General features: G+C 58.8%; 2 protein-coding genes across 2 annotated transcripts; one reads left to right on the top strand and one right to left on the bottom strand.

The window, feature by feature from the left end:
• Positions 1-493: 493 nt before the first annotated feature.
• On the bottom strand, positions 494-3,201 carry LOC141972669 (HLA class II histocompatibility antigen, DR alpha chain-like). The gene is made up of 4 exons (XM_074930622.1): positions 2,759-3,201; positions 1,951-2,208; positions 1,445-1,726; positions 494-1,353 (listed from the first exon to the last, which is right to left on the bottom strand). Exons 1-4 carry the CDS (start codon positions 2,829-2,831, stop codon positions 1,199-1,201), a joined length of 768 nt encoding a protein of 255 aa, XP_074786723.1. The 5' UTR covers positions 2,832-3,201; the 3' UTR covers positions 494-1,198.
• On the top strand, positions 3,129-5,106 carry LOC141972670 (class II histocompatibility antigen, B-L beta chain-like). Its single transcript, XM_074930624.1, has 5 exons — positions 3,129-3,469; positions 3,829-4,098; positions 4,380-4,661; positions 4,749-4,855; positions 4,973-5,106. Exons 1-5 carry the CDS (start codon positions 3,379-3,381, stop codon positions 4,979-4,981), a joined length of 759 nt encoding a protein of 252 aa, XP_074786725.1. The 5' UTR covers positions 3,129-3,378; the 3' UTR covers positions 4,982-5,106.
• The last annotated feature ends 10,269 nt before the right edge of the window (positions 5,107-15,375 follow it).

Raw genomic sequence — 15,375 nt, 5'->3', positions numbered from 1 at the left:
CAGATTCTCCGTGTCCCTGCCAGGCTCCCTGCCCTTGCTGCCACCCTCCGTGGGTTCCTTTTTGTGTCTGAGCTTGCCCACGCGCTCCCCGCGCAGCCTCACCCGCCTCCCTCTCTGTTGGGCTGAGCTGGGGAGCTCGGAGGAGCTGATCCTTGAACCCTCCCCCGCAGCTTTCTTGGGCCCCTCTTCCCCCCCGGGCTCCAGCCCAGGGGACTCTGCCAAGCAGGTCCCTGCAGAGGCCCGTGGCCGCTCTCCGCAGTCCCCGGGCATGAGATTGCTGCGCGCCCTCCTTGCTGCCGGGAGGCTCTTGGCATCCTCCACTTCATGGGCGCTGCAGCCGCGGCTGCCCTTGGCCTTCACCCTCCCCACCAGAGCCCCCTCCCTGGGGGGGGCCCAGCCCAGCCCAGCCCAGCCCAGCCCAGCCCAGCCCAGCCCAGCCCCTCTCTTGGGCTCCTCCTTCGCTCGCAGAAGGAAATTCTCATCGCTCTGGTGCACGAAGCTCCTGTATTGCTTGTCCCCTGCTGGGTTGTGCCCCCCAACAGCTCTGGGGGTTTTGAAGTGCCCCCGAGAGGGTGGGGGGGCCACGCGGGGACCGGGGCTATCTAGGGCAGACTTTTGGGGTGAGAGAGCAGATCCACAGGGGCTGGAGTGATTTTGTGGGAGCTGGAGCGGGGGAAGGGGAGAAAGGGGGCTCTGGGTTGGGCTGGGAGAGCAGCGGGGTCACCCCGCACTCCTGACCCCAGCCTGTCCCAGGATCAGTGGGGCAAGTGGGACCAGGGCAGGTCCCACACATGCCCTGGGCGGTCCTGGGTGCTGGGAGGGGGCTCAGAGGCTGGAAGTGGCTGGGGGAGGATCTGGGCAGTTGGAGAGGGGGAGCGGGATGGCAGAGAGGTGGGGGGGTCCCCTTGCATCCGCGCCCAGCCCTGGGGCCCTGGAGCAGCTCCCCAGGAACAGAGAGACCGGGCGGTGCCAGGCTGTCCCCAAGCACCTTTCCTGCTGCTGGAAGTGCCCCAGAGCCCGGGAAGGCAGCGCCCTGCTCAGGGGGTGCCCGTGGGGCTGGGCAAGGGGGCAGCGGGGGGGTCAGGGCAGGGACAGGGGAAGGGGACGAGCTGTGGGGCTCGTGGTCGAGCTGTGGGGCATGGGACTGGTGAGGGCTGGGGGGTCGCAGGGCTTTGGGGGCACCCTGGGCTCTGCCCCCTCACAAGATGCCCCGCTGGCTGCGGGCACTGTTCATCTTCATCGCCTTGATGATGAGGACGGTGCCCGCGATGATGCCGACGATGCCCACGGCCAGGCCCAGGGCGCACACCAGGGTCTCGGTGCTCTCGGAGGCGGGGAGGGGCACTTGGGGCTCTGCGGAGGGACGAGGAGGGGTGAGGACGGGGCGCTGAGCCCCCCCTCGCCGCCTGCAAGGGGAGGGGACCCAGGCCCAGCCCCTGCTCACCCCAGTGCCTCATGAGGGGGGTGGGCAGCCCCTCGTGCCCCACGCGACAGTCGTATTGGTCCCCGCGGCTGGGGATGAAGGGCAGGTAGGAGAACTTGCGGAAGGTGCTGTCCGGCCCCCGGTAGAAAACGGTCTCCAGGACGCCCTCGGTCACCTGCTGCCCGTTCTTCAGCCACGTCATGGAGAGCACGGGGGGCCAGAACTTGTCCACGTAGCAGGTCAGGACGTTGGGGTCCCCCAGCTCCACTCGGTGCTTGGGGAACATCGTCACCTCGGGGGGGGCTGGGCACACCCCAGGAGTTAGTGCTGGCCTCGAGCCTGGGCTCAGCCCGGCCCCACAGCACCCAGGGCACGTAGGAAAGGCCCCGCTGTGCCCCACGGCCCAGCCAGGGGGACCCCAAACCCCAGTGTGGGGCGGTGCCCGGGTGCCCCCGCTCCGGGGTGGAGCAGGTTGTGGTGCAGGTCCCCGGGGGAAGGCAGCGGCCGGGCCGTGGCCGGTTTCTTACCGATGTTTCCTCGTGAGTAGTTGGAATTTTTGGTCATGATCTCCAGGTTCTGTTTGTCCACAGCCATGTTCTGCAGAGCTCCCTGCGCCTCGAAGCTGGCGAAGGTCCCGAACTCGGGCAGGCGCCAGACGGTCTCCGTCTTCTGCAGGTCCACGTGGAAGATCTCGTCGCCGTCGAAATCGAAGATGAACTCGCCGCCCTCCTGCTGCAGCCGCTCGTCCCGCTGGTAGAAGTCAGTCTGGATCAACACGTTCCCCACTGGGAGGGGACCGGCGTTAGGCTCAGGGTGCTCCCCCACTGCCACGGGGCTCCCCACAGTTCCCCTGGGGACCCCGTATGGGGGAAGGGAGGCCCCGAGGGGTACAGGAGCACCCCTGAGCCTCTCCCTTCCCTCCGGAATCCCGCAGGGCTGTGGCGATGCGGAACCCCCCTGCCCAGGAACGGGAGCGCTCGGACACCCACCCTGCCCCGGCCCCGACTCCGGCATCTCGGTGCCGTCAGGCAGTTGCCCTCCCACACCCCTGAGCCCGGGGCCACTGACAGGCTGTGGGGACCACAGGGGCACGTCTGGGGGGTGCGGAGTGGCCCCACGGCCCCGAGGACTTGGGGAAATGAGTGTCCTGGCCCCCCCAACCCCGCAGGCGACAGGTGAACCTGGGGAACCCCCCCAGGGCTTCCCTGCCCTTGGAGGGACGGAGCTCCTCATGCCCTGATCCAGGGCCCGATCCTGCCCCGGTGCCAGTCCCCTCCGGGTGCGGGGCAGCCCCCTCCCCACCTCTGCCCCAGCCCCCCCCGGCCCCTCACGCACCTCTGAGGGCCCCCGCGCCCGGCAGGGTCAGCACTGCCAGCAGCGCCAGCGGGACGCCCCGTCCCCCGGCCATCGCCTCTCCTGGCAGCGGGCAGCGAGAGCGGGAGCAGGCGAGGGGCAGGCGTTGTGCTGAGGGCTGGGGGACCCCGAGCCTGGGGGACAGGGCCCCCCGGAATCTGCCCAATCGGCGGGAGCCCCGAGGCAGACGCGGCTGTTCCCGGGCAGAGCGGCAGCACAGGGCACCCTGCAGAGCAAACAGACAGACGGACGCCCAGGCAGGGGCCCGGGGGCTTCACCTTTGACCTTGGGCCCTGCACCCCCCCGCAGAGGCTGTTGGGGAGGGGGCAGGTTGGGGTCGCCGAGCCCGGGGAGCCCCAGCGCTGCCTGGGGCCGGCAACCGCTGCCCGGGGGCCACTGCTCCAGCGCAGGACAAGTGTCGGGGGGAGCCCTGCGGGGCCCGGCTCTGCCTGGTGACGGGTGATGCTGCCCAGCCTCGCTCCTCACTGGGCCTCACTGGGACTCCCAGTCCCGCACTGGGCAGGAGCGGGGCCGTGCCCCAGCGGGCAGAGTGCGGCCGGCTCGGGGGTCCCAGCACTCGCCCAGCCTCTGCCGTGTCAGCGATGGACACTGGTCGTGTCCCGGGAGCTGGGGCCGTGCTGGCGGCACTGGTGGTGCTGGGAGCCCACGCGGCTGGTGGCCAGGAGCCCTCGGGTGAGCTCAGAGCCCGGCACGGGGGGGCTGTTGGTGGGGACGGGCCCCCCCGTGCCGCGGGGGGCTCTGGGGTGGGGGTGCTGCGTGTGGGGGAGACGCTCCCCCCGCTGCTGCAGCCCAGGAGCAGCCTCTGGGCTCAGCTGTGCCCCGGCCCCCTCCTGCCCCCCTTCCCCGGGGCTCTGTGCCCCCCAGCTCTGCCCAGTGCCCAGGCTGAGAACTGGCGGCCTGGGGGGCAGGATCCCAGCGCCGGCCCTATGGCGGCTGTGGGGCTGTGGGGCCGGCCGGGAGGAGGCTGGGGATGGGGAGGGGGCTCCCCGGGGCCTCCCTGCCCCCCCGTGACGGCCTCCCTGCACACACAGGGGTTTTCCTGGAGATGGGTGTGTGTGAGTGTCAGTACCTCAACGGCACCGAGCGGGTGAGGTATGTGGATAGGTACATCCACAACCGGGAGCAGTTTGCGCACTTCGACAGCGACGTGGGGCTCTTTGTGGGCGACACCCCCCTGGGTGAGCCCCAAGCCGAGTACTGGAACAGCCTGCCAGAGAATTTGGAGCAGAAACGGGCTGAGGTGGACAGGCTTTGCCGGCACAACTACCAGGTTTCGACCCCCTTCATCACGGAGAGGAAAGGTGAGCGCATGGCCGCGCGTTGCCCCCGGCCGGGCACAAGCCGAGCCCCCGGGCTCGCAGCGGGCAGAGCGTGTCCGTGCCATGCTGGGGCAGGGCCCCGGGCAGCCCCCAGCAAAGCCCCTGCGCCCTTCCCTGGGGGCGCGAGTCCCTCGGCCCCTCCCCGGGCACGTCCTGCGTGGGGAGCACAGGGCCAGCGCTGGGCCCGGCTGGGGGCAGGCGTGCGGGGCGGCCCCGGGGCTCTGTGCCCGGCCCCGGCCCAGCGCCCTCCCGCTCTCTCCCAGTGCCGCCCCAGGTGGAAATCTACCCCGTGCAGTCGAGCTCCCTGCCCCAGATCGACAGGCTGGTTTGTGCCGTGATGGATTTCTACCCGGCGGAGATCGAGGTGAAGTGGTTCCAGAACGGGCGGGAGGAGACGGAGCGCGTGGTGTCCACGGACGTGATCCCCAACGGAGACTGGACCTACCAGGTGCTGGTGATGCTGGAAACCAGCCCGCGGCGCGGGGACACCTACACGTGCCAGGTGGAGCACGTCAGCCTGCAGCAGCCCGTCGGGCAGCGCTGGGGTAAGGCCCTGCGCGGCCCCCTGGGGCGGGAGGGTGGGGAGGGGGCCGGGCCCCCCCAGCCCTGACCCCCTGCTCTGGGCCCCGCAGAGCTGCAGTCGGACGGCGCCCGCAGCAAGATGCTGACGGGGGTGGGGGGCTTCGTGCTGGGGCTCATCTTCCTGGCGCTGGGGCTCGGCCTCTACGTGCGCAAGAAGGTGAGTGGGGGGGCACTGGGTGGAGGGCCCCTGAGTGTGTCCCCTGCTGTCGCCGGGGCAGAGCCCTCCGGACATGCCGTCCCCTGTCCCGGCGCTCACCCCCTCTTCTCCCCACAGGGCTCCTGAGCGACCTCCTGACCTCGCGGCTCTGCTGCACTGCTGTCCATCCTCTCACCCCACGTCTCCTCTGCCTCGCACCGACCCGGCCCGGAGCCCCTGGCCCCAGGCTCACCCCCGGGGTCCCCCCCACAGTGTCCCTCGCTCCCAGCTTGGCTGTCACTGCTCTGCAGCCCCGGGGTCCCCAGGGCCCCCCACAGTGGTCTTGGGCCTCTCCGGCTCTGCCTAATAAAGTGTCCCAGGACCCTCTGGCCCTGCTCGTCTGGGGACAGGGAGGCAGGGGTGGCACTCCCTGGGCCTGGATGGCAGGGACAGGTCTGTGTGTCCTCAGCAGGATGGGGGGGGGACACACTAGTAGGGGGGGTGACACCCGACATCATCTGGCCGCCTGCGGGCTGGCCCAGGGGTGCGGACGGGGCCGAGGGCTCCTGCGTCCCCTCCCCTGCTCTGGTCGGTGGCTCCGTGTCCCCCTCCCGGTGCCTGACCCCGCTGGGGGGCACAGGAACGGGGAGCTAGTCTCTGGAGTGGGGGTTTTTAGGGGAGTCACCCCTTCCAGCCCCAGTGCTGATGGCCGCTGCCATCCCTCCTGCAGTGCCCCGTCACAGGACGCTGCCCTGCACCCTGATACGGCACCCAGCACCCCCCGACAGGACCCAGGCGTTCTGCCCCCACCCTGCTGCCGCTGCTGCCACCCCCTGAGCCTTCCCGCAGCCCCGCCAGCCCCAGGGGCCCCCCAGTCACCCTGTTCCCCACCACCTGTGTCCCCAGGACGAGCAGAGTACGGATGAGGCGCTGGCAGAGAGACCGGGCGGTGCCAGTCCCAGCACCCCAGAGCCCGGGAAGGCAGCGCCCCACTCAGCTGGTGCCCGTGGGGCTGGGCAAGGGGGAGTGGGAGGTTGGAGTTAGGCTGGGGGCACCCTGGGCTCTGCCCCCACCTCCTGAGAGGCCCCGCTGGCTGTGGGCAGTGTTCGTGGCATTGATGGTGGATTGAGTGCCCCTGCAGACAGTTTGCAGATGACACCCAGCTGGGTGGGAGTGTTGGTCTGCTCGAGGGTGGGGAGGCTGCAGAGAGACCTGGCCAGGCTGGAGCCATGGGCTGAGCCCAACTGGGGGAGTTTCACTGAGGGCAAATGCCGGGGGCTGCCCTTGGGCCACAACAACCCCCAGCAGCGCTACAGGCCTGGGGAGGAGTGGCTGGAGAGCGGCCAGCCAGAGAGGGACTGGGGGGTTAATCGATGGATAACGAGCCAGCAGGTGCCCAGGGGGCCAAGGAGGCCAATGGCATCCTGGCTTGTGTCAGCACCAGCGTGGCCAGCAGGGACAGGGAAGGGATCTGCCCCCTGTGCTCAGCACTGGTGAGCACACACGTTGCATTTAAGGTGAGGCTAAATTTGTTAAGAGATAAATCCCCTTGCGTTCTAGCCGATCCTCAGAGATTAGGGCGGCTGGGGGCGGCTGGATTTATTCCAGTTGGGGCCGTAACTATAGGCCTGACAGCAGAGTAGCCGTAGGTCTGGTTGCATTCAAAAGAAGCCGTTAGATTCAGGAATAGCGCGGTTTATTCTCATTCAACTTTTACAGATTCTTTAAGATTGCCTGTGACAAATGCCCAGACTGCCGGTTGGCTCTATAGCAATGCACACAAAAAAACGGAAACGATTGACATCACACATTAATTCCCAGGTCATCACTTGGTGTAGCCGAGGGTTCAAATCTTACCAAAAAATGTCCCTTCTGGGGAGGGGGAGGTGCACAAACCCGTCCATCTGTCCCTCTGATTTGGTGTCGGATTATCATCCTCCCAAGTTAGGGACAAACTCGGTGTAGTATTTACCATAGCGCGTAGGTGTGAGCGGGTGGGACTGTGGTCAAGCCGTTAGCTGTTGAATCACGGCGCGGCACATTCCTTGGCGCGAGGGGCGCGCTGGTTTTTGTGAGAGAGGAGACACAAGGTGGCAGACTGCTGCAACACACTCCTCGAGAGGAGAGAAGTGAAAGAACCCACCCGCCTGACCTCCACCTCGCTTCGCCTTCCTCCTTGGCGCAAATACGAATCACTGGGTCTTCATCCCATCCTTGTTTGGGCGCCACGTGCCAAGGAATTTGCAGATTTTTCATTGTTTCGCTTTTCCCGTACTTCCACCCCGTGGACTCCAGTCACCGCCACACACGTGAATCTGATCTCTAATTGAGGTCGTCAGGACCAGGAACATCGATCGGGTTCTCCCCCCTCTAAAGGGATAGAGTTAGTTTGCTGAATCGTTTTTATGTTGACAGTTTTCATTAGAGTCGGTTTTATACAACTTATTGCTACACCCATGGCAGTGACAAGCACAATGAACATTAACACATACTGCAGCGAGTTTTGGATCCAACCATCAACACCAAGTCCAAACGAACTGAAGAATTTAGAAAACCAGCCGCCATCCATGGACTCTCATAGCCCGCGGGTGTCTTCTGCTACTTGGCGTCTCAGTGCAGACTAACGTTGGCTAATTAATTAGCTAAATTTCTCTACTTCATAAGCTAATTTGCTTAACGATGTTCGTGTTGTTTCCAATTAAAAACAATTTATTACACGCTGGCAAGACCACAGCGCTGATTCATTTGATTTTGAGGTACAAGAGGATTTCTGATCCAACGGTACGTAACCTTGGAGGCCGTCGTCAGACCCAAACCAAGGAACAACCACGACTACGACCGTTTCTTTTTAGAGCAGCTTTGCCCTCCGCTCCCCTGCACGCACCAGGAGGTTTTTACAGGTCGATTTTATTGAAGTTATGTTGGTTGCTCGTCCCCAAGGCTGCAAATCTGTGGTACCCCGTGTGATCCGATTACCGGGGAGAGTTATACTGTTCTTTGTCTAAAAGGCGCGGGGTGTTCTGTCAATGGCAGAAAAACTGAACGGCTGGTCAGGTCGCGCAGCCGCTTGCTCTTTAGCTGAGGAATAAGGATTTATTATGTGGATGATGCCAGTCGTGTTCCACAGTCTTGGCAGACTTCCTGCTACATCTGTGGGAAGAATACCCACGGGAAGGGGGTGTTCCACAGGTTTGGGGAGGGCTGGATTTATTGAGGACAATTGCAAATCCCTTTACCAATTTAAAACCAGATTATCGTCTAAGCCACGGGTGGTTTGGACAGGTAGAGTTCACTTATTCGGAGTGTTTTCTCGATTCCGGTGAGGGGTCACCCGTACCCATAATACACAAAAGGACGTTATGCCACAGCATATCTTTCCAATCCTGGTTATAAACATTGTGTTTGCTAATCCTAACTACAAGCGTTATCCAACTAAACATGCGAACGCGGACCTTGCAGCTGACATCCTTGGTCACAACTAAAAGTTACATTCCCCAAAAATAATTGATTTCCGAGCACAAATTCAAACCAGAATCATGCCAAACATAAAAATTAATAATCCTCATGGATATGTGAGATTAGTAGGGGAGTCCTTCGCTCCAGGTGCAGTTGGCCAACGTCTATCTGGGGTACTGGTAACCTGTAGAACAAAAGAAAGAATCGCTTGGCTTCTGGCACAGTGGGTTAGAAAGAGGGCGTGATCCATCTGGTGTTGATCCGATGGATTTTCCCAGAACTGGCCTTTTCTTCCCAAGCACAGAGGTTCTTTGGAGCGGTCAGTCCCGCTGCTACCATTCCAATATGCCGTAGCTTGACTAACACAGGTTGTCCTGCATAGAAACCCACGGGATAGTCTCCAGGGGGTTTTTTTATACACCCGTGGTGCTACGGTGGTGGCAGTAACACAAAAAGCTCCCGGCTTGGGGCAGCCGTTTCCACTCCATCTGTTGTTTAACTGATAGATGGCATCAGAGAGTTGTAAATCCCATCCAGCCTCACGGGTTTTAGCAAATCGCTTGACCAGCCCGTTCCTTCTCTCAACGATACCGTTGGCCTGGGGATAGTATGGAGTATGAAACACCCAGCGGATACCTTCCTCTTTTGCCCATTCTTGTACTGTTGCAGAAAAAAAATTAAAAAATTATCCCTTTGAATCTCTTCTGGAAGGGATAAGGTGCTAAACCAGCCTCTCACACTAAGGACTGTATTTTCTCCAGGGGCAGCGGTAACACCTGTGGCCATGGGAATTCCTGAGATGACTTCTACTCTCACCAGGATATATATATATATATATTTTTATTTTTTTTCCCCTTGAGGGTCATAGAGGGCCTACAGAATCTATTTTCCAGGTGTGCCACAGCGTTTTCCCGTCCCGGATGTGTAAGGGAGGTGCTCTACCGGGATGATCCTTGCTGTAAGCGGCAGTGTGAGCAGGCAGTTACTCTTTGCTCACATAATTTCACAGAAACGGGCCATCCTCAGGCTATACCTTCCCCATACAGATCGGCTCATCCAGTGCGGCCTCGTTTTATGTGCAGCCACTCAAGTAAATGTTCCCGTTCGCGATCCTCATTCACGATGTCCACTTGCCGCAGTCGGGTAAGCTGATGAAATCGAGCAGCTCTTGATGTTGCCGGATCATGTCCTTTCACCCATCCGATATATTCGCTGTTCTATTTCTAACAGTTTCTAGCTGTCAGGTTGCCAAACTGGGGCTCTTCGCTTGCCAATTATTAACTGCCCAGTGGCCTCTCCACTCTGTTGCTCCTTTAAAGGCTGCGTAGGAATCAGAGTAACTATGATCAGCACCCTGCTGTGCTGCTAGCGGGACTGCCCTGGGGTCTCCTACTTTGCCTGTCTCCTGTAGCGACGTTCCATGCCGCTTGTAATTCCACTCAGCGTTTCGTCTGTCGGATGAGGCATCAGCGAACCACACCCCTTTAAGGTCGGTGTCCTCACAGAGGTGCTTCCTTAATGGGAGATGGTCTGCTCGGTGGGGTTTGAAATAGCAGATGGTTATCTGTGTCTTTTTGGATTTTAGTTTGACGTTACCCTCCGTAACATGGCACATTCTCATTAATGCTTTCCAAATAAACACACCACTTACGGACTGTTGGCTCCTGAGCAAGCCAGTGGGTAGCGAGGTGCCTTTCAGGTTACACCCAGAGGTAAAAATGTCCCCTGATAATTACACTTTGTTCCCATCTTATTTGTTCCACTCGATTCAGGGCTCGTACCAGCGTCAGCAGACCCTTCCCGACATCTAAAGACCTGGTTTCAGTATCACTGAGGGAGCAAGAGGTAAATTCCCATGGTCTCTCTGGTCCCCGTTGCCATAGTTTGCGCTGGGAGCCGTGTTCACTGAACCCCCATTCTATGTGGATTGAGTCACCTGGGTATACAGGGCCTAATTGCTGGAAAAGCCTTAATTCTTTCATCAGTAAATTTAATGAAATCTCACGTTGTTCAGTCCACTCCCATGATCTGCCCCTTTTGAGGAGGTTGTACGAAGGACAGGCCATAATAGAAAAGCCAAGGGTGTGTTTACACCAATAACCCGAAGTCCCTCAAACTTGTTGTAATTCTTTTTTACCAGCCGGATTCTGTCCGTTTTCTATTTTTTTTTTTTTTTTAAGGTGTCAGGGGGAACAGAGGCAGCTCCTTTAATCCACCAAACTCCTAGGAATTTAACCTCTTGTGCTGGCCCCTGGCATTTGGGTGGTGGAATGTGCAGCTCCAAAGCTGTTAATCTCTGCTGTATGTTTTCCATGGCGTGCCTGACTTCACCAGACTTTCCCCCTCCTATTAGCCTATCATCAATCTATTGATGCACAGTAAAACTTGTCAAATGAGAAATCTCTGCTAAAATTTTCGCCAAGGCATCGCGAGCAACGGTGGGGGAACGTTTGTACCCCTGGGGTAGCCTGTTCAAGGTGTACTGTATTCCTTGCCATGGAAATGAAAACTGATCCTTACCCCGTTCCTGGCGTGGGATCGTGTAAAACTTACCTTTAATATCTAGGGTCATCCAGGAATGAGACGCTCCCTCTATCTGAGTCACGAATTCTGCTGTATTTGGCACGGCGGCTGCCGGCAGCGTCAGCGTTCAGTCACCTGTAGTCGACTGTAAATCGTCACTGTCCGTTCGCTTTTCTCACTGGCCGCACTGGGAGAATGTGCGCGAGTCGTAATAACTCTTTTTTCTAGGTCTGCAGCCACCCCGGCAATACCAGAGTGTGCAGCTGACGGCAGGGGGTATTGTTTAACGTTACTAATTTTTACTGGGGGCAGAGGTATCGCTATTTCTAACGAACTGATACTTTTAGGTTCAGCAAAACTCCACGCTGTCCCATCAGGGTGTTTCCACGCTCTGACATACAATAGGTCAAATCCCAAAATATTACTGCTGGCAGCTCCCACCAGAACTTCAGCTCGGGTCAGTCTTTTTTTGCAGTGGTTTTTGCAGTGGGACCTTTCTTTATGATGCCGTTAATTCCTGTAACAGCCACTTTTGCGGCGTCAAGGTTCCACGTTTTTATTAATTACTGACCCTTGTGCACCCGTGTCAATGAGGAAATCTACGCAAATTTCCCTTGGGCCAGTCGGGATACTAATAATTGGGTCAGGACATTTTTAAGAGCCACCGCAAAGCTAAAACCCGCCGGGGAGGGTGGCTCACTGCCCTTCCCGGGGATGCACTTTTTTTACTGGGGGATCTTTTAAATCAGTCAAGTCCTGCTGTGGGGCTGAGGGTGCAGCTCTGGCAGTCTGATGGCTAGATTTATCTCCTGATTTTTGTTCTAATACTCAAACCAGAGCTCGGCTGTACTCACGCCATGTAAAAGTTACTCCTCGGGTTAGAGCTTGTCACCATAAAGCATTCCGATCTGGATCAGTTTGCCTCTTAGAGCCTGACCTCTCTGTATCAGCCTGAATTTGATGGGGACCCTCAGGGGGTTTCCCTGAGGTTGTTCCAATCCACCCCGTGCGGTGCCCGTAGCTCACCAATTCCTGAACAAATTCACTCCAGGTCGGAACGTGAAGTTGCTCTCTAGGGGGTTGGGCTGCTGCAGCCGCTGATTCATGCTCTGATGTGCCTGAACACGATCTTGGACATTTGATATATATTTTTTCAGACTGTCTGGAAGGCAACAAACGAGAGGGCTCGATCTGGCCGGATCGATAGGAGCCAGCACTGGGGATCGATGCAATCCATTCCTCTCCTACGATGCCCGGGTGTAGGCTGCCTTCTCCACAGGTCTGAAAATCCTGAAGTTGTAAGAGAGGATCTCCTCTCTCCCGCGGGTCTGTGCCTCCAGCCCAATAAGCAGCTCGAGTAGTTATTGAATAATTATGATCACCTGGAGTGAATATTTAGGAAAACTCCAAGTCCTCAGTAGCCTTCCTCCTCTTCCTCACTTAACAAGACCCGATCTCCACCCGTGAGGGAAACTCATCACACATCCTCTGATTCCGTTTCATCTGGGCGTCTAGAATATTCTTCTTTCAATTTAGCTAATTCAGCAGGGGACCAAGGTACGGTACGGGTGGTAGCTTGTGGATCCCCGAGTCCATCATTAATTAACTCAGTCTTAATTACTGGCCAGACTTCTATAGGCTCTGAAATAGTGTCTTCTCCTAAATCCCTGTCATCACACGGATTGTCCCAAGTCTCAGTATCGTCACAGCGGGCTACTGAAATGGACTGAACTGAAATTGGAATATGTTTGATCAAATAATGAACCTTTCCTGCAGCCAGTCCTCTCATTTCCCAGCTTCAGCCAAGAGCTTTTCCAGCAGCTCTGTTTCACTTAAAAATTTATCTATTCGTTTTTCCTTTTTTCCCCGTGTCTCTCTCTCAAGAGCCAGTGATGCTTTAAGCACCTTATTTTCTGACTCCACAGACTCATATTCTACATTTGCAATCTATCTGGGGAGGAGGTGGGGGTGACTTTTTGATTTCCTGGTCCGCACATGATAAACAAGCCCCCAAGATGACGGAAATAATTCCTTTACCTTTTCCTAGTTTTATTTTTCATTGATTCTTACACTCCAGTATTCATTCTACTACTTTATCCTCATTCTTCCGAAATTTCTGAGCCCATTCCACCCCTGCCAGGGATGGAGCCCACTTATGATCCCGCAGCAGTTTATTCCCAGCAATCCTGTCTGTGACACCAATTTAATGTTGCATTCTGTGTGATAATAAATTTGGCGAGATAAATGCCCTTGAGTTCTAGCCAGTCCTCAGAGACTGGAGGAGCTGGAGGTGGCTGGACTTACATCATAGCAAATTTATTCTCAAGCTAAATGCAACACCCCCAATTTTCTCAAAAGAAAAATTAAATCGAAGCTCCAGGGAGCTCCAGGCCTGTCAGTCCCACCTCTGCGCCCATCAAGATCCCGCAGCGGATCCCGCTGGAAACTGCCGGGGCACAGGGACAATCGGGAGGTGGTTGGTGACACCAACGCGGCGTCACTGAGGGCAAATCGTCCCTGGGGGAGTCGGTGGCCGCCTGTGAGCGGGTGACAGCGCTGGTGGTGTCACGGGGTGAGCCCAGGGGGCAACCGAGCCCCAGGCAGGCGGTCACCGGGCCCTGCCCGCGCGCTGGGAAGGAGAAGAGTGACCCAAAAGGCTCCGGAATGGAGTTAAGGACAGGGAGGGTGCCCCCCCCTTACCGGCCCCAGGCAAAAGGTGCCTCCTTAGGGGAAGGAAACGAGCCCATCCCTTTAATTCGAACACCAACAAACGCGACACTGAACAGGCAGGAGGGGACAGGGAGGGATGTTCCAGCAGCTTAAACTCCCTCCCCACCTCCCGGCCCCCCTCCCTCCTTCCCGGCCCCAGCCTGGGCCCCATCTCTCTCCCTCCTCGCCCCTCGGCGCAGGGGCAGGGGATGGGGGTGCAGTCAATCCTCTGCTGCTTCCTCCTCGGGGGGAGGACTCCTCTGCATTCCCCCCCGCTCCACGTGCTTCCCCTCGCCTCCACAGACTGGTCTGCTGGGGAGCAGCTGGGGGAACTGGGGGGGTTCAGTCTGGAGAAGAGGAGGCTGAGGGGAGACCTCCTGGCCCTCTGCAACTCCCTGCCAGGAGGGGGCAGAGAGGGGGGATGAGTCTCTGGAGCCAAGGCCCCAGCGCCAGGCCCCGAGGGAATGGCCTCAAGCTGCCCAGGGCAGGGTCAGGCTGGCTCTGAGGAAGGATTTCTGTGCAGAAGGGGCTGTTGGGCGTTGGAATGGGCTGCCCAGGGCAGGGGGGAGTCCCCGGGATCCCTGGGGGGGTTGAAGAGTCGGGCAGACCCAGCGCTGAGGGATCTGGGGGAGTTGGGAACGGTCAGGGGGAGGGTCATGGTTGGGCTGGAGGAGCTTCAGGGGCTTTTCCAACCAGGATGATTCTGGGATGCTCAGATTCTGTGAATAAACTGCCTCCGTGGTCTCCAGACAGTCACGGTCACAGGCTCTGGTGTGGTCCCGCTGAGGAACGAGGCTGGGTTCACAGGGTTAGTGGCCACAATGTTTACATCACCCTGTCCCACCAGGATGGCTCGGTATTTGACCCGTCTGAAGGAGAAAGCCGATGGCCCCCTTTTGTTCTAGGACGGCCGAGACAGGATGGGACACCAATACCGTCATCTTCTGGCCCGTAGGAAAATTTCAGGCTCCCTGAATGTTGAGAACGACGGCTGCAGCTGCTCTCGACCATCCGGGCCGTCCTCTGCTCCCTTCACCCAGCTGCTCAGAAAAGTGAGCGGCTGCCGGCTCACAGGGTCCCAGCTGCTGGGCCAGCGCGGCCAGTGCCACGCCTTGTCTCCCGCGGGAAAACAGCCAAAAGGGCGTCGAAACATCAGGGAGGCCCAAGGCGGGAGCTCTCATCAATTCCTTCTTTAATTGCTCAAAAGCCTTTCCAGCCTCTCCGGTCCACATTGACCTTGATGGGTTTTCCTTGAGCAAGGAATACAACGGCTTTACCAAAGGTCAATATTTATTTATCCACAATCGGCACCCACCTGCCATCCCGAGGAAGGTTCAGAGTCCTTTTACCACCTCGGGTTCGGGCGTGTGACAGATGGCCTCTTGCCTCTCCGATCCCCGCTCTCGTTGTCCTCCCCACATCCCGAATCCTGAGTAGGTCACCTGCTGCGGGAGCAGTTGAGCTTTCTGTTGAGAGACTCGATCGCCACCGAGGCCCAGAAACTGAAGCAAACTGACGGTGCCTTGTACACAACCTTCCTGCGCCCCTGTAGCTAGGAAAAGGTCTCTGCGTATTGTAGTAAAGCTCCTTCTGGTGAGGGCAGGGTCCAGGGTTCATGTTCCTGGGCCAACTGATTCCCCACGAGAGTGGGGCTGGTTTTTACACCTTGGGGTGACACTGTCCGGGGTAACGGGGTTTTTCTCCCTCTATCAGGGTTCTCCCATCCAAAAGCAAATGAGTTTGGGCTTCCTGTTGCTAAGGCCAGGCAGAAAAAGGCACCCTGGAGATCCAAGAGGGTAAACCATACTTGATCTCCTTCCAATTCAGTTAACGAAGTACAAGGGTTTGCCACC

This window comes from Athene noctua, chromosome 34, assembly GCF_965140245.1.
Source record: "Athene noctua chromosome 34, bAthNoc1.hap1.1, whole genome shotgun sequence".
Classification (NCBI taxonomy): domain Eukaryota; kingdom Metazoa; phylum Chordata; class Aves; order Strigiformes; family Strigidae; genus Athene; species Athene noctua.
The sequence above is the reverse complement of the archived record's forward strand: the minus strand, read 5'-3'. Positions and strand labels throughout refer to the sequence as shown.